Source organism: Stenella coeruleoalba (assembly GCF_951394435.1).
Source record: "Stenella coeruleoalba genome assembly, chromosome: 1".
NCBI lineage: Eukaryota > Metazoa > Chordata > Mammalia > Artiodactyla > Delphinidae > Stenella > Stenella coeruleoalba.
In genome coordinates, this window is record NC_137169.1 from 115,990,189 (window position 1) to 116,014,038 (window position 23,850).

The 23,850-nt window shown below is 45.7% G+C and overlaps 2 protein-coding genes across 3 annotated transcripts in view; one reads left to right on the forward strand and one right to left on the reverse strand.

Moving 5' to 3' along the window:
• Positions 1-7,062: 7,062 nt before the first annotated feature.
• TSTD1 (thiosulfate sulfurtransferase like domain containing 1) overlaps positions 7,063-23,850 on the reverse strand; it is a 46,267-nt gene continuing 29,479 nt past the window's right edge. For both annotated transcript variants that reach the window (XM_079918101.1, XM_079918102.1), the window contains exons 2-10: positions 13,913-13,981; positions 13,639-13,746; positions 13,305-13,451; positions 12,810-13,012; positions 12,532-12,634; positions 12,286-12,393; positions 12,044-12,056; positions 11,688-11,736; positions 7,063-11,551 (exon numbers count right to left, since the gene is read on the reverse strand). In XM_079918101.1, coding sequence (XP_079774227.1) covers positions 11,516-11,551; positions 11,688-11,736; positions 12,044-12,056; positions 12,286-12,393; positions 12,532-12,634; positions 12,810-13,012; positions 13,305-13,451; positions 13,639-13,746; positions 13,913-13,981 — 836 coding nt within the window. In that variant the 3' untranslated portion in view covers positions 7,063-11,515. The remainder of the gene's footprint in view (positions 11,552-11,687; positions 11,737-12,043; positions 12,057-12,285; positions 12,394-12,531; positions 12,635-12,809; positions 13,013-13,304; positions 13,452-13,638; positions 13,747-13,912; positions 13,982-23,850) is intronic.
• On the forward strand, positions 18,858-19,729 carry LOC307187190 (mitochondrial import receptor subunit TOM6 homolog). Its single transcript, XM_079922981.1, has 2 exons — positions 18,858-19,017; positions 19,369-19,729. The coding sequence occupies exons 1-2, from the start codon at positions 18,913-18,915 to the stop codon at positions 19,465-19,467; spliced, it is 204 nt and encodes a 67-aa protein (XP_079779107.1). The 5' UTR covers positions 18,858-18,912; the 3' UTR covers positions 19,468-19,729.

Genomic DNA, 23,850 nt, shown 5'->3' on the forward strand with positions numbered 1-23,850 from the left:
CATGTGTACTGGAGGTATATGTTATTAAACTTCTGTTCTTTCTCCTGTTAATCTTTTTAATGTTGGAGGGAGGGGGGTTCCTCAACCAAGAACTTGGAAGGGTAGAGGTAAAGTATTCTTTCCTCCCCCAAGCTTTTTAAGTTTTTCCGGGGCTTCCCTGCTGACGCAGTGGTTAAAAATCCGCCTGCCAGTGCACGGGACACCAGTTCAAGTCCTGGTCCGGGAAGATCCCACATGGTGCAGAGCAGCTAAGCCTGTGCGCCACAACTACTGAGACTGTACTTTAAAGCCCGCGTGCCACAATTACTCAAGCCCGTGCACCTAGAGCCCGTGCTCCACAGCAAGAGAAGCCACCACAGTGAGAAGCCCACGCACCGCCACGAAGAACCAACGCAGCCAATAATAAATAAATAAATAAAATAATAATAAATTTTGCCAATCTGATAAGTGAAGTTAACTATTTTTTTATTTTATTTTATTTTTTTGCGGTACGCGGGCCTCTCACTGTTGTGGCCTCTCCCGTTGCGGAGTACAGGCTCCGGACGCACAGGCTCAGTGGTCAAGGCTCATGGGCCCAGCTGCTCCGTGGCATGTGGGATCTTTTCGGACCGGGGCACGAACCCGCGTCCCCTGCACCGACAGGCGTACTCTCAACCACTGCGCCACCAGGGAAGCCCAAGTTAACTATTTTTAATTCCTCATACTTAACTCTATGTCCAGGAAATCATGCCTGTAACATAGCATCACGTTTGGAAGAATAGCCTTGCCAGAAGGGTCTAGCTCCACCTGGTGGTTACATATCTAGTTGCAGGAAAAGTACTGTACCTTTACTTCAGGGATATTTGTGCCTTTGCACATTTGCTTACCTCTTAAATCTCCTGCCCCTTCTTCCCTAATGAAAAAAACTTGTATTCTAACCCCTTTCCTATTGGCTACAGCATGTGCCATATGCCAAACTTTGTGAGTTAAATGACCACTAAAATAATCCACACCCACAGTTTGCTGTTTACATTAACCTGGCTTCACTATGTGAAGGTCTGCATTAACAAGACCTTACTAACCCAGGAAACTCTTGCCCAGGAACAAGACATCCCGACAAAGTGTCCTTAGCGTAAAATGACTCATCAAACAAGAGTAGCTAGGAAACCCTTCCCTAGCAAATATTTCCCACCAATCCCAAATTATTTTGCCACAGAGTATGCCTAATCTATCAGCAACCCCTGCCTCCCCCCACAGTGAAATACCCCCTGTAAACCAGACTCCAGAATTCCCATCAATACCCTACCTTTGCACCCCCATTCTGAGACTCTATTAAGACTTTATCAATGGCGTTCTCTCTGTTACTCCAATAAGCAAGGAACTCGGTTTTGCCTTACCAACAGATTATTTTGTGGTATTTTGGGGGAGCCAGCTTTCAACTTAAGAGAGAGAGTAGTACCTTTATCACCAAGTTCCAGACAGGGGAAAGGTAAGGGATTGGCCTTTGTCGTGCCAGACATTGGGCTTCACCCTCTTACCAACCTCATTTCACAAGTACACCTAAAGTTTAGTCCTTTTGTCCATTAGACTCTTTAAAATATTAGAGGGTGCCTTGGTCCATTTAGGCTGCTATAACAAAATATCATAGACTGGGTAGCTTATGAACAACAGTAATTTATTCCTCACACTTCTAAAGGCTGGAAGTCTGAGATTGTTACTGAGTCCACGCTCACTCTGCTCACCTCACGACAGGCCAATAAATCAGGAGACGAGGTGTTGAGGCAAGGAATAATGACTTTATTCGGAAAGCCGCAGACTGAGAAGATGGCAGACTAGTGTCCCCAGAGAACCATCTTATCGGGGTCTGAATGTCAGTTTCTTTTATAGAGCAGAGAGGGAGAGGAGGTGAGGAAGTAAAGTAAAAAGCCCATTAGTTTTGCCTGGCTTGGCCAGCATATGGGAGGGGATGTGTTAGTTTCTTCTTTTCTGCAGCCATTCACAGGTGGGCAGGGTTCCCTGAGGCAGGCCATTATGTATGATTATAATAACAAAAGCAAAGAAAAGCAAAGGTTAAAGTCAAAGAAACATATCCAACATGGAGTCAGATTTTGCTCTTGCCTGTTACAAGATCAGGGTGCCAGTGTGGTTGAACGAGGGCTCTCTTCCTCATTGCAGACTTTTCCTTGTATCCTGCATGGTGGAAGGGGCCAGGGAGTGCTGTGGAGCCTGTTTTATAAGAGCACGAGTCCCGTTCTTGAAGGCTCCACCCTCATGACTTAAGCATCTGCTAAAGGCCCCACCTCCTAATACCATCACCTTTGGGGGTTTGGCTTTCAGCATATGAATTTGGGTGGAGCACAAACCTTCAGACCATAGCGGAGGGCAACTTTAGACCACCTGGACCTTAGGCTCTTTTCCAATGTTGGAGACTAGAGATTGTCAGCACCTGCTTCCCCCACTAGCCAGCTTCTTTCCCCCCAACCTATTTTCCTTTTATTTCTTCTTTTCTTTTTTTCCTTCTCTCTTCTACATGCCCAAGGCCTAAAGGTGACACTATAAGGCCCTATCTCAGGACTAAACAAGTTTTCAGTGAATAGGAAATTTGACCTGCATCCGTAAAAAATGCTTTCTTGAAACAGACTTCAGATCCAGCCCTGGATTCTGCAGGCACCACAGGGAGCCACAGGCAAGAGCCGCAAGTTGTGTCTTCCTGGTATCACTCACATTGAATTCTATGAGAGTGACACCTCTGGCCTGCAATGCCTCCTAACATGACATCTCTTACCCGTGAATTTTCCAAAAAGCCTCTGGAGTTGTGTACCGAGTGACAGTGCTGGGGTGGTTTAGGGAAGCTTTCCAATAGCTCTTTTCCATATAGATAAGTATGTTTCTGTAACCTTGGTAGAGGCAGAATAGTGAGTCTTTAGAATTTGGGCTCTTGGAGCCTGTCTGTCTGGGTTGGCATTCTGGCTCTACGACTTACCCCTCTATGACCTTGGGCAAGGCACTAACTTCCTCCTGCCTCAATTCCTCATCTGAAAATGGGGATGAGAAGAGTACCTATCTTTTAGGTGTGAGGATTAAATGAGTTAGTACATTGGAAGGAATAGAACCGTGCCTGGCACTAATGAGCATTCCAGGCCAACTATTATTATGTAAAGCACTACACAAATACAGCTTCAGCTCCTGCCCTCCAACCAGATTGCTGCGCCCTAGGGAACAGCTTCAGCTAATTCACCTCTTCTGTGGTTCCGAAATGTGTAACCCCATGAGGGAAAATATAAGGCTGTTTTTCACCTAAATCTGCTTATCTAGAGCTCTAAAGAATGCTCATGTTTCTCACATCTTTTTTAATCTGGGATGGCTTTACCCAACAATGACATCTCTTTTCAGCCTGGACATCTTTAAGGATTTCGACCTGTGTTTTGTGGAGTACTCCTCTCCAAATATAGACATTGAAGGGTAGCAGAAAATGCCACCCCAAAATATGCCACTTTGGTACATTGATCATTTCGAGCTGAAGGGAATGAGAAGTGGATACAAGAAAAGCCCTCTGCCCTTCCCCTAGTTGCCTAAAAGCAGAACAGAAATTTGTAAAGGTGCCCACCTACCTTCTCTACCAGGAAGGACAGAAGTTAATCACCAGAGACAACTCTAGGCCTTTAGCCCAGAGATGGCACCAGAAGAAATCCACGTAACAAACCTAACCCTTATCTCGCATTAGTTTTTCCCATATACTTACTTTCCTACAATTTGCCAGCCTAGAAAGTCCTTTTCCTTTTGTCTCGTCACTTCTTTAAAAATGTATTTTTCTTTTGTTATGATGCTGTATATGCCCAAGTTCTAACCACTCTTTTGAGTTACTCATCTGAGTTCTCCCTGTGTATGCATGACACACGTTAATAAAGTCTGTTTCTTTGTCTCTCGTTAATCTGTCTTGTCAGTCTAATGATGGGGCCCCAACTGGAGAACCTAGGAGGGTAATGGGAAAAAGATATGTTTTTCTTCCCCTGCAGCATAGACTTCAGGTGTTCTGAGTGCAAACAGAATTGGAAGTCACAAACCTTTTAGGAATGTTGCCAAAACATTGGTGGAAAAGGGTGAGAGAGAGGGGGCTGAGGCTTTAGCTGTCCTTGCTCCTCCTTTATCCCTCTGGCCACACAGCTCTTGCCAGGCTCCTTTCACAGCAGGATAAAGGGACCTCATTCTCAGCACTCAGCCTTTCCTATATGGGTTGATGTCTCCCTGAGGAAGGTTTCAATGTGTTCCTTATTGGCCACCTCAACACCTTAAACCGTGAGCTGGTCTCAGGGGTAGGAAGAGCAGCTCTGAAAATCCAGGAGCCCAGCCCACTTGGAAGGACTCAGCACACCAGAGGGAGGGAATGAGGCCACTTCGTTCTCTTCTCGGCCCTGTACCCTGTTCCACTGTCTCCACTGCCTATACACCAAGAACAAAATGCACGTTTAAAAATTCAGGGCCCGGGGTCCTCTGTCCCCGAGCTCCATTCAGCTTATTTTCATTTGGATTCCACACAAAAAAACAAGAGGTAATAATGCTGGTGACAGGGCTTCCCTGGTGGCGCAGTGGTTGAGAGTCCGCCTGCCGATGCAGGGGACACGGGTTCGTGCCCCGGTCCAGGAGGATCCCACATGCCGTGGAGCGGCTGGGCCCGTGAGCCATGGCCGCTGAGCCTGCGCGTCCGGAGCCTGTGCTCCACAACGGGAGAGGCCACAACAGTGAGAGGCCCGCGTAGCACGAAAAATAATAATAATAATGCTGGTGACAGCCAAACATAGCAGCTCCTCAGTTATCTTGACTTATTTAGATCTGGGGACACGATACTCATTCATTCACCATTTATCGATTGGCATGATGTGCCAGGCACTGGGCACGTACCTTGACAAGCTCCCTGCCCTCAAGGAAGTTGGTGACATCAAACAAGGAGCTATAAATAATAATTTATTACTGAAAATGACTGTAGTATTATTTCCACATAGTTTAAGAACCAACTAGAAACAGAAACTGGATTTAAGTGCTGTTCTAAAATAGTGGGGGTGAGTCTCCCTGCTAGTTAAAACACCCTCCTCCCACATCACTTCTCATTGACATATTGGTTTTCCATTCACTCCTTTCTCTCCTGCATGCTCCAATGATTTAGCTCTTATTCTTGTCCAGCTGCTCCCACTCACTCTGTTGTCTGAGTTTCTTTCTCCCCAGGGACGTTACAGACCCGGGCCAAAGAAATCTTAAAGTCTGCATTCGAAACCAAGTGAGGGGGGACTTCCCTGGTGACGCAGTGGTTAAGAATCTGCCTGCCAATGCAGGGGACACGGGTTCGAGCCCTGGTCCGGGAAGATCCCACATGCCGCAGAGCAACTAAGCCCGTGCGCCACAACTACTGAGCCTGCGCTCTAGAGCTCGTGTGCCACAACTACTGGAGCCCATGCTCTGCAACAAGAGAAGCCACCACAGTGAGAAGCCCACACACTGCGACAAAGAGTAGCCCCAGCTCGCTGCAACTAGACAAAGCCCGCACAGCAACGAAGACCCAACACGGCCATAAATAAATAATTTTTTTTAAGGGGGTTAGTTGCTTTCTTTTAACTTCAACTATGAATAAAATACCAACGGCCCTATCACTACGTGAAAAAGTGGTCTCGAATTTATGTGGAAGGGAAAGTAGACTATGGTGAATACATGGATAAAAATAATGTGAGGTGACAAGCAACAACGGTTATAACTGATAACATATTTCTGAGTAACCAGACAAAAGAGAAGGCATAGAGTGGATGATTCTTCTCTGGCCATTGTTTGGTACAGACTCATTTCCAAATGGTGTATAGTCTTTACAAAAGATCTGTTACTCGTGTCACAACATGTGAAAATCGTGAAATTCACATCTCAGTGTCGACAAATGAAGTTTTAGATGAATACAGCCACACTCATTCATTGTCTACGGATGCTTCCTTGCTACAACTGCAAAGTTGTGTAGAGACTGTGTGGCTCACAAAACCTAAAAAGTTATCCTGTAGAGGCAATTTTGAGCTGCTGGGCAGATACCATGAGCCAAGCTCACCCTCCCTATTTGAAAAAAAATTTATGGGGAGTTCCCTGGTGGTCCAGTGGTTAGGGCTCTGTGCTTCCACTGTAGGGGGCAGGGGTTCGATCCCTGGTAGGAGAACTAAGATCCTGCAAGCCTCACTGCATGGCCAAAAAAAAAAAGAAAAAAAATTATAGAAAAGAAGTTGTCATTGAAATTAAACTGTGGCAGACATGTCCGAGGAATACTGTGGAGATCTGATCCCTTTATGAGCCCTGTGGTAGATGAACGTGTGGAGATGGTAACTAGTGGGCAACAGAAAAATACCAGAATGGTGGTAATACGAATAGTATCATCATGTTAGAAGACTTCCAGCGTTTATAACCAAAGGCTGTGTTCACCAGAGGAATCAATGGCTTCTGCACATCCCCCATCCAGAGCAACTGTTTTCCTGATATAAAAATCGGGTTGTGTATATTTTCTTATCAAACTTTCTTTTTAAAAACACCTTCGTGTTGAGGTCTATCCTGACGGGGCTTTTTCTGTAAACCTACACCGTTGGAAACGCCTCATAGAGTAATGGTGTGGTTTCCTTTACTCATAGAACTACCTGTTAGATCTGTGGGAAAGAACTACAAGACAGAGCTTCCAAGTAAACTATGAAAAACCTAACAAACGTTTTTAATCTTAGGTATTGGCGTATCCCAATGGTTTGTACTATTCTAGGGTGTGATGGCTTAGGAGTGAATATGATTTGAACCTAATACATTTTTAGAGGACGTCAAATTCAGAACGAGGCAGATCCATCTCCTGACTCTAAACATGGTCCTAAAGTAAATCGCTTGAGGAAATTGGATCCCAAAGATTACAGGTGGGGAATTTTGAAGTGTGTCCATATTCCACGGGAGATCAAAGAAGCCTAACAAAAAGAACTGTGGGCTGACTCATATGACAACTTCTTTTTGAAAGGGCTATTTTATCGTGAAGATTATGAGTTTGGAGGAACTAAGGTGATTGGCAGTGGAAAGAATCAGACCATGTGAAATTCCTTAAAAATTTATTGACAAATAACTTTGTCTATGTTACACATAATTTTTTTTAAAAAACCTTTTAAAAAATAAATAAAAAATACAAACACCTTAGTAGGGGACTTCCCTGGTGGTGCAGTGGTTAAGAATCCGCCTGCCAATGCAGGGGACACGGGTTCAAGCCCTGGCCCGGGAAGATCCCAAATGCCATGGAGCAACAAAGCCCGTGTGCCACAACTACTGAGCCTGTGCTCTAGAACCCACGAGCCACAACTACTGAGCCTGTGCACCACAACTCCTGAAGCCCGCGTGCCTAGAGCCCATGCTCCGCAAGAAGGCACTGCAATGAGAAGCCCACACACCGCAACGAAGAGTAGCCCCCGCTCGCCACAACTAGAGAAAGCTCACGTGCAGCCACGAAGACCCAAGGCAGCGAAAAAAAAAAAAAATTTTGTAAGTCAAAAAAAAAAAATTATCTAGCCATTTATTTGAAGTTTGTCAACTCCTGGCCTAGAATATCCAGTTTGGAAGCAGTTATGGACAGCTCTTATAATGTGAGGTACTGTAAAGTGCTTTACAGATCTTGTCTCATTTAATTCTAAAAAGTTCATAGGGTGGGTATTATCACCAATTTTTTAGATGACAAAACTGAGACCCAGAGAGAAAAATTTGCCAACATCGCAGAAGGTGGAATCAAACAAGGTCTGCCTGACTCCAAAACTGCCATTCTTTCTTCCATACAGCACCTCCTCCTTGAAGCTCTGAAGAGCACATTCTGAATTATAACCAGTCTTCTTAGACATCATCCATCGGTCCTAATTTTCTGCCTTGGGACCATCCACCCAGTAATCTTCAAATATCTAATTTTGTCTTGTCTGATTCTTTGATTCTCTGGGCTTGACACTGATCCTTTTATTAAGCTTCTAGATGGCTTCTAGTTTTAAGTCCCTTCACCACCCAGATCACTTTCTATGAACATATTCTAGTTTGTCTATAATCATCTTAAAGTTTGACATCTAAAATAGAACTTGATACAAGGGTTTAGTACCATCAGCAAAGAGTATCCCTCTGGTTCTAGACATTCTACATCCTTCCAAATTTATACATGAAGAATTGGTTGTGGGAGCCCAAAGGCAGAATCTTAACACTTATTACCACTGAACTTCACCTTCTTAAATGGAGTTTATCATTCCTGCCTACTGAGATCTTTTTGACTTCTCATTTTGCAAGCTGATGGAGTTGTTGTTCTACCTCCTTGCCATCCACAAATATGCATGCCTTGTTTTTCATTTAGGTCACTGGCAAAAATGCAGCGATGTTATCCTTCATTCCAGAAGGTGGCGCTCATAGGCCCTCCATTTTACCAAGAGCTTCATAATTGCTTGTCTCACTGTCCTGTAGATACTGTTGGGGTAGTCACAGTTCAGAGAAAACCCCAGGTGGACACCACTACTTTCAATGTCCTCTCCTAATTCCCACATACCTACCTCTACAGGGAAAGTTAACTTCTATCTCCAGCTCCTCCTCCAGCAGGGTCACTGTGAGAAGGACATATGCTATCCAGTCTCTCCCCAGCTGTCTTGAATCCCAGATCTACTACTTGCCTAGTACTGGTTGTGTGAACATGGGCAGGTTCCTGAGCATTTCTGTGCCTCTTTTCCCCATCTGTGAAATGGGGATAGTAGTAATACCCAGTAAGGAAGTTAGTGGATGCTAGTAATTATTCAACAAGTTACTGGGCAATTCCCTGGTGGTCCAGTAGTTAGGACTCGGGGTTTTCACTGCCATGGGCCCAGGCAGGGTTCAATCTCTGGTTGGGAAACTAAGATCCCACAAGCTGTGCAGCGCGGCCAAAAGGAAAAAAAAAAAATTACTTCCGTCAAAAAAAGTTCCATTTCATATTAGATTTTTACAGCTAGTACCAAAGAAGGGATAATAAATTGGAAGAGCTACAAAATTCGAGATTTTTTTTTCTTAAAGTGCAAGTTGTACTTTTTCTTCATTTATCTCCTTTACTAAGCTGTCCCCATGCCCCCATAGAACATACTGTCCTGTCATTCAGAAATGGACCAACCCCATTTCCCACTTTCCCCTCCCCTGGCCTTGATCTGCAGATCCTGTTGAGACAGGGACAACAAATACATCCTTCATGTCCAATCATTTTATCCCTAATCAGGGTGGCTTCATGTCTAAAACACTAATCTCTAGGGATTACCCTGTTCCTCAAGCCCTAAGTCTCCTTTTAATGTAGGAAATGTCCATTTGAAGCATTCCCATTCGAGTACAGGCCAATGGTAAGTTAAACTGAAATCGAACTACCAGACTATTTAGAAGGATATCCCTAATCTCTTTCTTAAAAAGACTACAGGAAAAAAAAAAAAGACTACAGGTAAGATTTTTGAATGTTCAAGTCACTTTGGGGGTCCCAATTCTTTTAAGCTAAAACTTCAGGACTTAAACTCAATGTGAAAAATAAACATTTATTACAAAAATTAGTTGTAACATTCTAAAATGAAAGCAGACGAGGTGTTTTCCAACTCAAGGGACTGTTGTAAGCTGGAGCGGTAAAGTCCAAGGCTGGTAAATAACTGACTTATACTCCTCACAAGTCGTGACCTAGGGAGTGAAGAGCCATTTGCTTCAGGCTTGCAGGCACAATGATTCACCTCTGCTTCCCTGTGGCCTTTTCTCCACATCCCTCCCACCCTGTCCCCCAGCAATGATACAAAACTGAAACGTACTTCAGAAACCTCATTCTTACTGAACCGTTTCGCAATCTCTACTTTTATTGCCTAATTAGATTCTATTTCCGTCTGGAAAGCTTATTTTTTATTGGTGCGTGACGATACGATTTGTTTTTTGTTTTTCCTTCTGGATCCTTGATGAAAAGAAAACTCAGTTCTGTGATGGACTGTCAGATGAGGGAACGGAACATGGCAAAGTGGCGTTCAGTATCCTCCACAGAAATTAGCAAAATCAATCCTAGGAGACCCCTTATTTGCCCTCTTGCTAGTTAATAAATAGACTGGGGCTGCTGGGGTAGAGGGAGAAACAGATGTAAGGGCAAAGAAGGGTCAAGATGGTGGGCAGGACTACCCTGCTCGCTCCTGCTCTCCTTACACCTACCCCCTAAATAGAGAAGTAGGACTACTTTAAACTACTACTAAAGGAGTGATTCTGAGAATGATTTGAGAAATCCTGCCTCACGCTCTGGGGCTGCTTTTCCTGTAGCCTCAGGGAAGTATATTAGTGCATCTGGCTGACAGAGGTGGCAGGGTGGGCATTTCTCCTCTCACTGGGTGGATCAGGCCAAGTAGAACCCAGAGTACACCATCACTTCACCCGGGGTGCCCTTCTCCTGCCACAAGAGGACTCTGGAAATGAGGGTCCAACGTCTGCCTTGAAGGCAGGAACCAGGAAGGGGTAGGACAGTGAGCTAGGGAGCAGCCCAGGTTGCTAGGAAGCCGGGCTTTGGGGATTTTCTTGTTTGTACTAAGAAGGAGCCTAGGTATTTCATTTCTCCCATTCCCACAGTACAATCTCACCAAAGAGCTAAGAAGCCCTCCAACACACACTCAATTTCAGTATACAATTGATACCACACACACGCACACACAGACACACACACACACAGACACACACACGTGCTCAGCAGAGCTGACTACTACACAAATTCCCACAACCCTGCAGACACATCTTAAAAGTGTGGGTCCAGTTGTTCCAGCCAAGGGAAGGGTGATGGCTTGAGCTACCAGCTCCAGCTTTCTTTTCTGTAGATCAGTGGTTTAAAAACTCTTCTGCTCCGTGTGCCCTGAAAGCTTACTATGATCTCCACAACCAAAGCTCTTGTTTTCTCCACAAACATAGTTGCTGTCAGTCTGCTTGTGTTCAGAAAGAGGACGGTGCAGGAGGACCCCATGGCGCTTCCGGCGGGAAGACAGAAGAAAGGGGGCTGCAGAGGCAGAAGAGACTTGACGTCGTCACCACACAACCATTTCAGCTGCTCCAGTCTCCAGTCCCCACTCTAGAACAGCTGGTACCGGTCCTCAGTACGGCAAGAAAGCACCAAGGAACCAAGCTCCAGATCCCTCCCTATGTGAGGACCGCTGCGCGCAGGGGGCAGTGAGTGCCCCGCCACCCTCGCAGTCTCCTTGGAAGGGAACTCAGCAGGCATCAGTCAGGACTTCTGTCTGATCCCTCGTAGGGACGGGGGATGGGGGAAAAGAGCGTTAAACAAGTCCCAGGCCACTCAGCAGTGGTGGGAAAGGAAGGGAGGCAGGAAGGTAGAAGGTGCACATGGCAGACATTATTTAAAAAACACATCCTAACTAAGATAAAAGTGAGGGCCCCTGTGGGGGCTAGAAGACAAATAAGGCATCCCGTGAAACTACAGACATCAGGGGCCAGAGTCTGGTAGCACCTGAGTAAGGCAAGCACAGAGGACGGGAGATGAGCTGGACCAGGGTCACACCAAGAATGATGAGGTCTGTCTGAATTCCCCCTGGAGAAATAAAACATTCGCGTCAACTCTCTACAGCCTTCTTTAGCTGATAATCCCCTGAATACATATAAACACAGTCTGGAAACCCCTCACTCCAGCCAGGAGGACCTCCCCATCCCAGGGCAGGCATACTCACATCTCTTCGAGCAGTGGGCTGGCTGTAAATCACCTTCTTATTCGAGGTCCTGCGGACAAGTCAGAAGATGGAGACGCTCAGTCCCCTAGTCCCTCTCCTTAACCTCTGCTTGTTAACTTTAGAGGCCGGGACTGAGAACTTAACGGAAGCACAGAGTTCTCGGTAGGGAGGTTTGGGTGCAGGGAGAAAGGACAAGCACAGGACCATAGTGGATAGGGCTAGAAATCCAGATGTTTTTTCCCTACCAGGCTCGTTGCCTTCCCCTCCAACCCCTTCCCCCGGGGAACATCTCAGCTTCAAACCGTATACATCCATGTACTCAACCTTAGAGAGCTCTAGGACAGCAGCTCACTCACCCTTTCTTTGCTCCTGAAAGACAAGAAATGGGACCATGAGTGTCAGCAGGGTAGAAGACAGCATGGCGCAGGAAGATGGGGGACCTAGCGTGTGGCCCTGAGATACGGGTGACCGGTGCTCCCTGGGAGGTAACCCCAACACACACGGGGCTCAGTATCAGGTCAGTACTCAGGTGGCACCCAAGAACCAGGCCCTGAAATGGGGATGATACAAAGGAGAGCCTTTGAGGTCAAATACTTACTGTCAAAGTAGCCTCGGTTATAGGCGAACCAGATGCCAAAAATCAAGACTCCAAGGAGAATGAGTGTTACAAGGACAGCTGCCACGATGCCCCCTACATTCAGCTCCACTATGGGACACAAATGAGAGGTCAGGCACCCGAAAGCTCGTTCATGGTATTGCCAACATTGCCAAAGCCAGGACGGAGAGCAGACCCCAAACCCCACCCTGGGGTCTGAGCCCAAGCCCCAGCCACGCCCTCACTCACCAGCATCCATGTGCACAGTGTCTGACTTCATGGGTGGCCCGAACCCATTCTGCGCCTCACAAGTGTAATCTCCAGCATCAGAGGCCGACACGGGGTCAAAGATCTGGAGGGCAGAAGACGAATTGGCTTCCTGCTTGAAGAAGCCAAGTACCTGTCTTTTATGTCTCCTGATCCTAATGCCAAGGTTACCTTGTTGCTCGCCCTTCTTCCCCACTTTCGGGGGTTCTATAACCCTGCGACCCCCTCATACACATCTTTTACCCTGACCCCGTCCGTACCAGCTCCCCTGTCTTATGGTTCAGGGTATAGGAAGAGTTGCTGAAAGCACGGTTGTTCTTGGGTTCCGTAGGCATCAGTACCCCATCCTTGAACCAAAAGTATTCAGAAGGTGGGGAACCATCTGTCTCTGAGCAGGTCAGCACTGCTCGGGTCCCGATGGTAGCAGAGGCGGGGACACTGATTGTAGGCTTGGATGGAGGCACTGGGGAGGGAGAGAAGGTACTTGTCACAAGAGCAGGACGGCTGCCTGAAGGCCAAGTAGCATGACACTCCCATCCATGAGCTCTAGCCTTCCTTCCTTACTATGCCCTTAGTTTCCCCCTAACCAGGGGCTCGTACTTCTCTGACAGCACCAGGACTCTGAACACCCCCCTCCCCAGCCCCACCGCCACGAGCATTTTCACCATCAGCGAGCTCCAAAGCTTAGCAGAGCCTGCTAAGTGTTTAGGGAAGCAATTGATTGCAAGCCCACACAGAAGACCCGTGGCACGTACCAAGCACAATGAGCTCGACAGTGACTTCCCCATAGGTGTTGCCGCCTTCGTCAGAGACCATACAAGTGTACATCCCCGTGTCTTTCCGGGTCACAGAATGGAAGGTGATGCCACTGTCCGAAAAAGTAACTCGGTCCTCATAGGAAGCTACCAGGACAGAGGAAGCAGGGGCAGAGTGAGCTGGAAAGCTAAGAGAAGCTGGTGACGGTGGCACCCAAGGCACAGGGGGCTCTCTTCTTCCCCCAGGAAAGGCGACAGGAAGGCCCTGGGGACTTCAGCCCCAGGGTGAGCCCCCTGCAACCTAGGCAGCCAGCACGGAGGTGGAGCGACTCACCTGTGATCTTGTTGTTATAGCAAACGAGGCTGGTGATGTCGCCATGGGCAAACTTCCACTCCACGCGGGGAGAAGAGAAGCCGGAGTAGGAGCAGGACAACTTGGCAGCTACAGACAGGATCAAAGTGAGTGGCAGGAAGAAACAGCAGTAAATGGAGAAGCTGGGGAAATGGCCCCAAACCACAGTCTGGGCTGGATGTTCCCCAGGGGTCTGCACCTGCTCACCTCCCTTCCCTCCAACTCCCGCCACCCTCCACAGCCCCTCCCAACTCACGTTTATTCTCAGCAACTCGGACTACTGGTTCAGAAGTTTGCACTGCACCCCTGCCCAATGCCAGTGAGCCTGAGAAGAAGAAGAGAGGTGGGTCCATCAGGAGTGGACAGAGGAATGCTGTGGAGAGGGAAGAGCAGTCCCAGCTGATGGGCATCTAGGGCTGGGACTCTCCATGCTGATATTCCAAGGTCAAGGGTTTCAAGAGATTCACGTGCCTCTCGGATCTCACACTTTCTCACCAATATTCTAAATATCTTTTAAAAATGTTTTTTGCTACAATTGCAGGCTAATACTTGTTTTAATCAATGGAAATAAAAGATTTCCTTCTAATGCAATTTCTTTATTTAAAAAAATTTTTCCCTGGGCTTCCCTGGTGGCGCAGTGGGCGAGAGTCCGCCTGCCGATGCCGGGGACGCGGGTTCGTGCCCTGGTCCGGGAAGATCCCACATGCCGCGGAGCGGCTGGGCCCGTGAGCCATGGCCGCTGAGCCTGCGCGTCTGGAGCCTGTGGTCCGCAACGGGAGAGACCACAACAGTGAGAGGCCCGCGTACCGCAAAAAAAAAAAAAAAAATTTCCCTCTGTGACTCCCAATAATCTAATCAGATTCCTCCTAGTCCAAGAGCAGCTTTCTAAATGACATTTCATGGTTCAGAGAAAGCTTCTCAGCAAATAATTACAGTCACTTGTCAGACAATCCTGGCAGGAAGCCAGCAAAGCTGGAGGCAAGGGAGGGAAGAAAGGGAGGAGCCATAATAGGATAATAATAATACATTTGTAGGGCCTTTTGTGCTTTTTAAAGTGTTTTCACATACAATTATATCATTTGATCCTTGAAACAAGCATGACAGATCAGCAGGACAAACATTATCATCCCAGTGTTACATGAGGAACTAAAGTAAAGAAATGTGCCTAAGATCACACAGCGGGTTCTGGACCAGAAGTGGGCTCAGATCATCTCATTAGAATCTCCTTCTGCCCAATGGAGAAGAGAAGGAAAATGTGGTGTGTGGTGGAGGTGGAGAGAGGAGGTGAGGAGAGGCAAGGCTAATTAAATAACATGGTGGGAGAGAGGCAGCTGGGCTCACAGGAGGGGCCCACACATCCCAAAATAAGCACCAGTGCCAGAGGATTCTAGGATGGTGTGATATAGTTACCAACCTGCACGTACACAATTACTCTCATTCATGTTTTCAAAGCTCAAACTCATGAAGGCTGCTTTATTCATAGCTTTAAGTCAAAGTCCTGTCTTCTTTAGATAAATGCAAGTATACTTTTTCATTATTAAATTACCCAAGTAACTGAATATGGTCTCTTGACCCTGAACCTCCCTTTTCTTATCTGAAACATGATGGGTTTGAACTAGATGTTCTCTGAAATCATTTAGGTTCATTTTCTTTTTCTTGTTTCTTTCTTTTCTTTCTTTTTTTTTTAAAAACCTGAAAGATTAAGTGGGGGGCTTCCCTGGTGGCGCAGTGGTTAAGAATCCACCTGCCAATACAGGGGACACGGGTTTGAGCCCTGGTGTGGGAAGATCCCACATGCCGTGCAGCAACTAAGCCCACGAGCCACAACTACTGAGCCTGCGTTCTAGAGCCTGCGTGCCACAACTACTGAAGCCCGCGCGCCTACAGCCTGTGCTCCGCAAGAAGAGAAGCCCCCGCACCGCAACAAAGACCAGCCCCAGCTCGCTGCAATTAGAGAAAAGCCCGCAGGCAGCAGTGAAGACCCAACACAGCCGTACATACATACATACTTACATACATAAATAAATAAATAGAAAAAATAAAAGATTAAGTGGCTGATCCAAGTTTTCATAGCTAGGAAATGGCAGAGCTGAGATTAGCATACAGGTCTCTCCTATACCTCTTTTTTTCCCTTATTATACCATACTTTTATACACCATGCTGCTTTTCAGAAAAGCCACTAGTGTAATGGAGGCAAACTATGTACTAAAATATGATTCTTTTAAAAGTCAGGTCCATTTTATCTAGAAATTATTTCTAATCATATTACTTTGTATATTTGGCATTATATTTCAAAGTCAAATCTATAATCAGATGTAATAACAGATACAGAAATTAACCCAAATAGTCTTCACTAAATTGAAAACTGAGGACATGGAAGTCTCTAGGTCTCATCAAGAACGCTGACAATTAAATGCTTTGATTTTTTGCCCAAGTCAACTTTCTCTGCTTTGATGATGGGAACTTTGTTTTTTTAAGATTCTCGAATTTTACAATTTGCTACCTGTGATGTACACCGAGATGTGCAAACCAGATCTCTCTTCAGGAATGAAGGACTTTTTGTCTCAGCTGCTGGGACTGCTGCCAGAAGAAGGCCTGCAGCCATCAGCCCTCTCTGAGGATACCCAGAACACTGCCTTGCCCAGGGCCATGCCTCCTACCAGGCGGCAACAGGGTCAGGGCACCGGCATCCAATGCCTGATCAATGAGAGGGGGGGTCGTTCCCTGGTGACCTAGTGGTTAGGATTCTGGGCTTTCATTGCCATGGCCAAGGTTCAAACCTGGCCAGGGAACTGAGATTGATAAGTTCCACGGCCAAAAAAAAAAAAGGAACCAGCAAGAACTGACTTTTGGAAACTTCCCTGGTGGTTCAGTGGTTAAGACTCCATGTGTGCTTCTACTGCTGGGGGCTCGGGTTCGATCCCTGGTTGGGGAACTAAGATCCAATGTGCCACGTGGGACAAAAAAAAAGGGAGGGAGGACACATATGAAGTCCCATCTCAAAAAAAAAAAAAAAGTCCCATCTCTATCTCCCCAACTCCCCACCTTGGGACAACACTGAAGGGCTATTTCTGCTTCAAAGGTCCCTGTGCAGTAAGCTGAGGCCTTGTTGGGACTACAATGCAACTCAACTTTTCCCTCTGCCCGGTCCTGCTTCCATAGGTGTGGATCCCAAGAACACTCCCTAATAAATGTCTTGGTACAATAATTGACATCTCAGAGTCAGTTTCCCAAGAACCCAACCTATGACACCACCCAAACGAAGAACAGCTTGTAATTAAACTAAAAACTAGCCTTTGAAATAAAGGGCTGCCCAAAAGAAAATAAATAAATAAATCACAGCATATGAATTTGATGATTGTTTCTGCCTCACTTCTAACTTCAGCTGAAGTTCTTTTTTTTTTTTTTTTTAAAGAAGATGTCGGGGGTAGGAGTTTATTAATTAATTAATTTATTTTGGCTGTGTTGGGTCTTCATTTCTGTGCGGGGGCTTTCTCTAGCTGTGGCAAGCGGGGGCCACTCTTCATCGCGGTGCGCGGGCCTCTCACTATCGCGGGCTCTCTTGTTGTGGAGCACAGGCTCCAGACGCGCAGCCTCAGTAGTTGTGGCTCACGGGCCTAGTGGCTCACGGGCCTAGTTGCTCCGTGGCATGTGGGACCTTCCCAGACCAGGGCTCAAACCCGTGTCCCCTGCATTGGCAGGCAGATTCTCAACCACTGCGCCACCACGGAAGCCCGGAAGTTCTTTTCTGAGTCCTCTCAGATTATCAGATCTAAAACATGTGCAGGAATGACATCACCACATATATACACAAACATATTGGGCAACTGGCATCTTCCCCTTCTCATTAATTCTGACTGCTATTACCTAGTCCAGGCTTCTCTCCTCTTGCTTAAAATACAGGGCCCTTCACCTCAGGGCCTTCTCACCTTCCTCTGATGCAGGACTGTTGATGTCTGCCTGTGGCCTGACTGCAATACTCAAAACTCTCCTGTGGCTGCGTCTCACACCATGAGTTAAGTTCAGCCTCTGCACCATGTCCTTCCTTCCTAGTGACCCCAGGACACCTCAGACATCCTGATCCACGTTCCCCTTCTTGTTCCTGAACAAGCCTCTGGATCCAGACTGCCTGCATTCAAATCCCAGCTCTGTTACTTATAATCTGTGTGACCCAGGCAAGCCACTTAGTCACTTTGAACCTCAGTTTGCCCACTTGTATAATGGGGATAATAAGAATTTCTATGTCAAAGGGCTGTTGTTGAGAGTTAAACAAGCTAATACAAATAAAGTGCTTACAAGAGTGTCTGACCAACAGGAAGCACCAAATAAGTATTATGTGTTATTATTCTCATCATCTGCCCATAGGTCTTTCTGTATATACTTCTTTTTCTGACTTCAAAGTTTTCTTCAGTAATACATATAAATATATATAAATACTGCCGGAAAAATGCTTACATTCCAGCCCACTAAACCATCTCTCCTCTATCACTGTAATTGCCTTGGAAAGACTAACTCTTTTCTAGAGCTTCCCTGGTGGTGCAGTGGTTGAAAGTCCGCCTGCCGATGCAGGGTACGCGGGTTCGTGCCCCGGTCTGGGAAGATCCCACGTGCCGCGGAGCGGCTGGGCCCATGAGCCACGGCCGCTGGGCCTGCGCGTCCAGAGCCTGTGCTCCGCAATGGGAGAGGCCGCGGCAGTGAGAGGCCCGCGTACCGCAAACCATGCGCCACAACTACTGAGCCTGCGCTCTAGAGCCCGTGCTCTGCAACAAGAGAAGCCACCTGCGCACCGCAAGGAAGAGTAGACCCCTCTCGCCACAACTAAAGAAAGCCCGAGTGCAGCAACGAAGACCCAATGCAGCCAAAATTCATAAATAAATAATTTATTTTTTAAAAAAAGACTCTTTTCTAGAACCATCATGTATAGAGCAGCAGAGCTGAGGGTTTTCTCTCACAACACCCACAATTTCCCCATCCATTCTCCTCATCTATTTTATATGTTCCCTTACCTCATCACGACCTCCCTTTTGCACTTAACCTTGGACCTATACTTGGCATACTGTACATACAAATGTCCTACTAGTTAACATGGTAAACCAAAACAGAAGGAAATTTCACCTTTTCCATTGTGATGTTTAATTTACTCCATGTTCACAACAAGAAAAACTACAAAGTCAAAGGCATCAATAGATTTTTTTGGAAGGTGCGTGGTGAGAGGCCTTGTGGAGCGCGAAGGTGCTGCTATCCAGTGGGGCTGGCATGACCACTGTGGGCTCGGCAAATGAAGCTCCTGAAATTCCAGACAACGTGGGAGACTGGCTTCGGGGAGTCTACCGCTTTGCCACCGATAGAAATGACTTCTGGAGGAACTTTTTTTTTTTTTAATTAATTAATGTATTTATTTTATTTTTGGCTGTGTTGGGTTTTCGCTGCTGCACATGGGCTTTCTCTAGTTGTGGTGAGTGCTGGTTTCTTACTGCGGTGACTTCTCTTGTTGTGGAGCACGGGCTCCAGGTGCACAGGCTTCAGTAGTTGTGGCACGTGGGCTCAGTAGTTGTGGCTCGTGGGCTCTAGAGCACAGGCTCAGTAGCTGTGGCACACGGGCTTAGTTGCTCCACAGCAGGTGGGATCTTCCTGGACCAGGGTTTGAACCTGTGTCCCGTGCATTGGCAGGCGGATTCTTAACCACTGTGCCACCAGGGAAGCCTCTTCCAGAGGAACTTGATCCTTAATTTGGGACTCTTTGCTGCCGGAGTTTGGCTGGCCAGGAATTTGAGTGACATTGACTTAATGGCACCTCAGCCTGGGGTGTAGCCGTAAAGATACATGGAACCCCTGTGCTGTACTCGAACCTTCCATAAACAGAGCCTCCAATCTGTGACCATCACAAGACTTGCCCTGATGGCAGCTGAAGTTTGATTCAGATGGGCTTTCCCTGCTTGATTTCCTTTTCTTTGCTGAGTCCACTCAGAACACCCTTCTCTGGTCAGCAGGCAGGCTTCAGCTAAAGTGTTGTCCTCTGTTCTGTAAAGTTCTGTACATAGTTCCAAAGTTTCTGCAGGGGATGATCTTTGCTCTTGTCCTGAGGAAAAATCTAATGGTATTTCAACAAATAAAGACTATACACAAAGACAAAAAAAAATAGACTTTTTGGCCCTTTCATGTACAGAAAACCTTCACTCAATCTTACACCCCTCTCTAGTGACAATCCTTTCCTCCCTTTCTCTCTCAACTTCTTAAAGAAGTAGTCTACACACACTGTTTCCAGCCCAACATACACATTCACTGCTCAACCTACTGCAATATGTCTTTGGCTCTCACTTTGAAATTAAAATGGATTTTACTAAGGTCACCAATCGTATTCCTCAATTCTAAGATACCCTGATTATAAGATATAACATCAATTTAATAATAGCTTCTTGGGGAAACATCATATTAAATATGTACATGGGCTGTAAGTCACATCCCAATTTCCAAAACATTAAAGTAGTCTTATAATTAAAGATATCCAGTATTTGCTTTTTCAGTTACCTCCTGTGGCCTTTGTGAGATGTTTGACCCTACTAACCACTTGCCTCCTCAAGCTACTCCACCCCCTTGGTTTCTGCGTTCAGCCCTTCTGGTCCTCCCTCCACCTCAGGGTTATCTTATTCGCCTTCTTGAACTTTGCTTCCTCTGTCCATCCCTTAATATTAGTAATCCCCAGCATTCCATGTTGTGCCCTTTCTCCTCTCCATATTCTCTCTAGGAAATCTCAAATACACAACATTCCTCTACACCAATGTATGGCCAGCTCCAGATACTACCTCTTGCCTGAGCTGCAGACTCCTATTGCTGTGCCTCCTGACGGTTCTACTTGGACTTCACACACACCCTCCTGCAATCTCACACTGCTCATCATTTCCCACTACCTCTCGCTTCCCCTCCTCTCTCCAGGTTGGTGGTATCACCATTTACTTGGTCACTCACTCTAGAACCTTTTAAGCCATCACCATCTTTCCTTCACTCTTGTCCAACACCAAGCATTACAATGTCATCTCCCAAGTCTCCCTCAAATTTGGCCCCTCCTCTCCACAGACCCACTGCCACTTTTTAGTACCATCGTCATCTGAAGAATTGCATTTGGTCTCTCAATAGGTTTCTCTGCCTTGTTTAATTTTGACCTACTCACATCCCTCCTCCACCTCACTGCTAGAGAAAGAGTTGACATTTATTGAGCACTTACTATATTATATGCCAGGCACTGCTATAAGCACATCACATGGATTTAATTCCTACAACAACCTTAGGAGTTGGGTGATACTGTTATTATCACCTCTGTTTTCTACATGGGGAAACTGAGGCCCAGAGCAGCTAAGTGGTGGTACAGCTTCAAATCAAGGCAGTCCAATTCCAGAGACTGGGCTACACTATACAGCCTTCTAAAAAGTGCAAATCTAACGCTTGCTTCAAGCTTCCAACGATTCCACATTACCTGTAAGATAAAATCCAAATTCTTCAGCCAGGCAAGAGTTCTAGCACCAACCGACCTGGTGATAAGTTTATCATCTTCACCACACTCCCTATTCTTGCAATTTACCCTCCAGCAATACAAAACTACTTACAATTCCCAGCAAAGACGTGCAGTTTCACAGCCTCTGCCTTTGCTTATGCTATTCCTGTTATACGGAACACCCTGTCCCCTCTTTCTCCACCTGGTCAGCAGGTATTCAAACACATTACTTTGCGGGAAATGACTTACCCCACCCCCAATTCTCACCACAGACAAGTTAAGGTCTCTTTCCTTGGCTTCCACTACCCCATGCAAAACACTGTCAAAGCACTTCCCACATTATAATGACATCATCTATGCGCCTATATCTCTCCCTTATCAGGCAGTAAACAACCAAAGGAGCAGGGATAATGTGTTAATCTACCATTCTGAGTTCTCAGCACTTAGCACAATGCCTGGTACAAACTGACACTGAACAACATAGAGCCTTAACAAATTAGGTCAGAGCAGACCATTCGCTATAACATCTACTTGTTAAGGTTTATCTACAAAGATAAGCCCATTTTTCAAATTGGCAGATGGGGCACACCCAAATAAAGAAAAAATAAACTTGGGACTTCCCTGGTGGTCCAGTGGGTAAGACTCCACGCTCCCAATGCAGGGGGCCTGGGTTCGATCCCTGGTCGGGGAACTAGACCTTGCATGCATGCCGCTGCTGAGAGTCTGCATGCTGCAACTAAGAAGTCTGCACGCCACAAGCAAGAAGTCTGCACGTCACTTGGCACAACCAAAATAAATAAATATTTTTAAAAAGAAGAAAAAACAAACTTGATTCAAACCCAATCTTTAAAAAATCTTAATACTAGCAACAGTGTTTTTTTTTTTTAATGTTTAGTTCTCAGAAGAAAAAAAAGAGCGTTCCATTAATCTTTCTTTTAATTTAGCTTCACAATTTAAGAATTAAGTGTTTTTAATTTGCTTCACAGTTATGAAACAGAATTAAAGTTCTCTGCACATGAGTGCTTTCCACCTGCCATTTTGCAAAAGGGCCTCATTTCTGCACCTGGGCTGCAGTGTGTCTGTAGGTGTCTGCATGCACAACAGTAGAGGCTGGTTTCTCACAACCAGTAGAAGCGTGCAGAGCCAATGCAATGCAAGGTCTGCACACATTTTAGACCTTCTAATGCAAGGTCTAAAATGGGCGGAGGGGGGAAATGGGGAAAAGATGTGAATCCATTTACAACACCCCCATTTCTTTTATGATCACAAAAGCAACCCAAGGAGACACCTGGCTAGATCACTGCTCTTTCTGCAGAATCTTCAAAATGGTTCATGGTTTTTACAGATTGAATTGTATTCCCTCAAAATTCATATATGAAAGCCCTAACCCCCAGTACTTCTGAGAGTGACTGCATTTGGAGACAAGCCCTTTAATGATGTAATTAAGTTACAGTGAGGACCTTAGGACATGTCCTAATCCAATCTGATTGGTGTCCTTCTACAAAGAGACACCAAGGGTGCTCAGGCATAGAGGGGATGACCATGTGAAGAGGCAGCAAGAGGGCTACCACTGTAACCAAGGAGAGGCTTCAGAGGAAACCATCCCTCCAGCACCATGATCTTGGACTTCTGGGCTCCAGAACTGTGAGAAGATAAATTAGTGTTGTTCAAGCCACCAGTCTTTGGTATTTTGTCATGGCATCCCAAGCAGACCAACACAAAGGTTTAAATTGGGCATCAGCTGTGGACATTCCGGTTGAATCTTGACTCAAGTATGCACAGTGAAAGAATCAATATTCTGCACAGAAAAGGAAATCACCAACAAAATGAAAAGGTAACCTAGAGAATAGGAAAAAATATTTGCAACTAACTTATCTGACAAAGGGTTAATATCCAAAATGTGTAAAGAACTCATACAATTCAATAGCAAAAAAACCTAAACGATCTGTTTTAAAAATTGTCAGAGGATCTGCATAGGCATTTTTCCAAAGAAGACATACAGATGGCCAATAGGTACATGAAAAGATGCTCAACATCATTAATTATCAGGGAAATGCAAATCAAAACCACAATGAGATATCACCTCACACCTGTTAGAATGGCTATTATCAAAAAGACAAGAAATAGGGAATTCCCTGGTGGTCCAGTGGTTAGCGCTCCATGCTTCCACCGCAGGGGGCACGGCTTCGATCCCTGGTCAGAGAACTAAGATCCCATGATGCGCAGCACGGCCAAAAAAAAAAAAAAAAAAAGACAAGAAATAATAATTGTTGGTGAGGATGTGGAGAAAAGGGAACCCTGCAAAGCTCATGTTGGTGGGAATGTAAATGGATACAACCACTGTAGAAAACAGTATGGAGGGTCCTTACAAAGTTAAATATAGAACTATCATATGATCCAGCAATTCCACTTATGGGTGATATTTATCCAAAGAAAATGAAAACACTAACTCAAAATGCTACATGCAGCCCCCTGTTCACTGCAGTATTACTTACAACAGCCAAAATAGGGAAATATCTTGAGTGTCCATCAATGGATGAATGGATAAAGATGTGGTGTGTATATATATATATATATATATATATATATATATATACACACACACACATATACGATGGAATATCATTCAGCCATAAAGAAGAATGAAATCTTGCCATTTGTGACAACAGGGATGGACCTTAAGGGCATTATGCTAAGTGAATTAA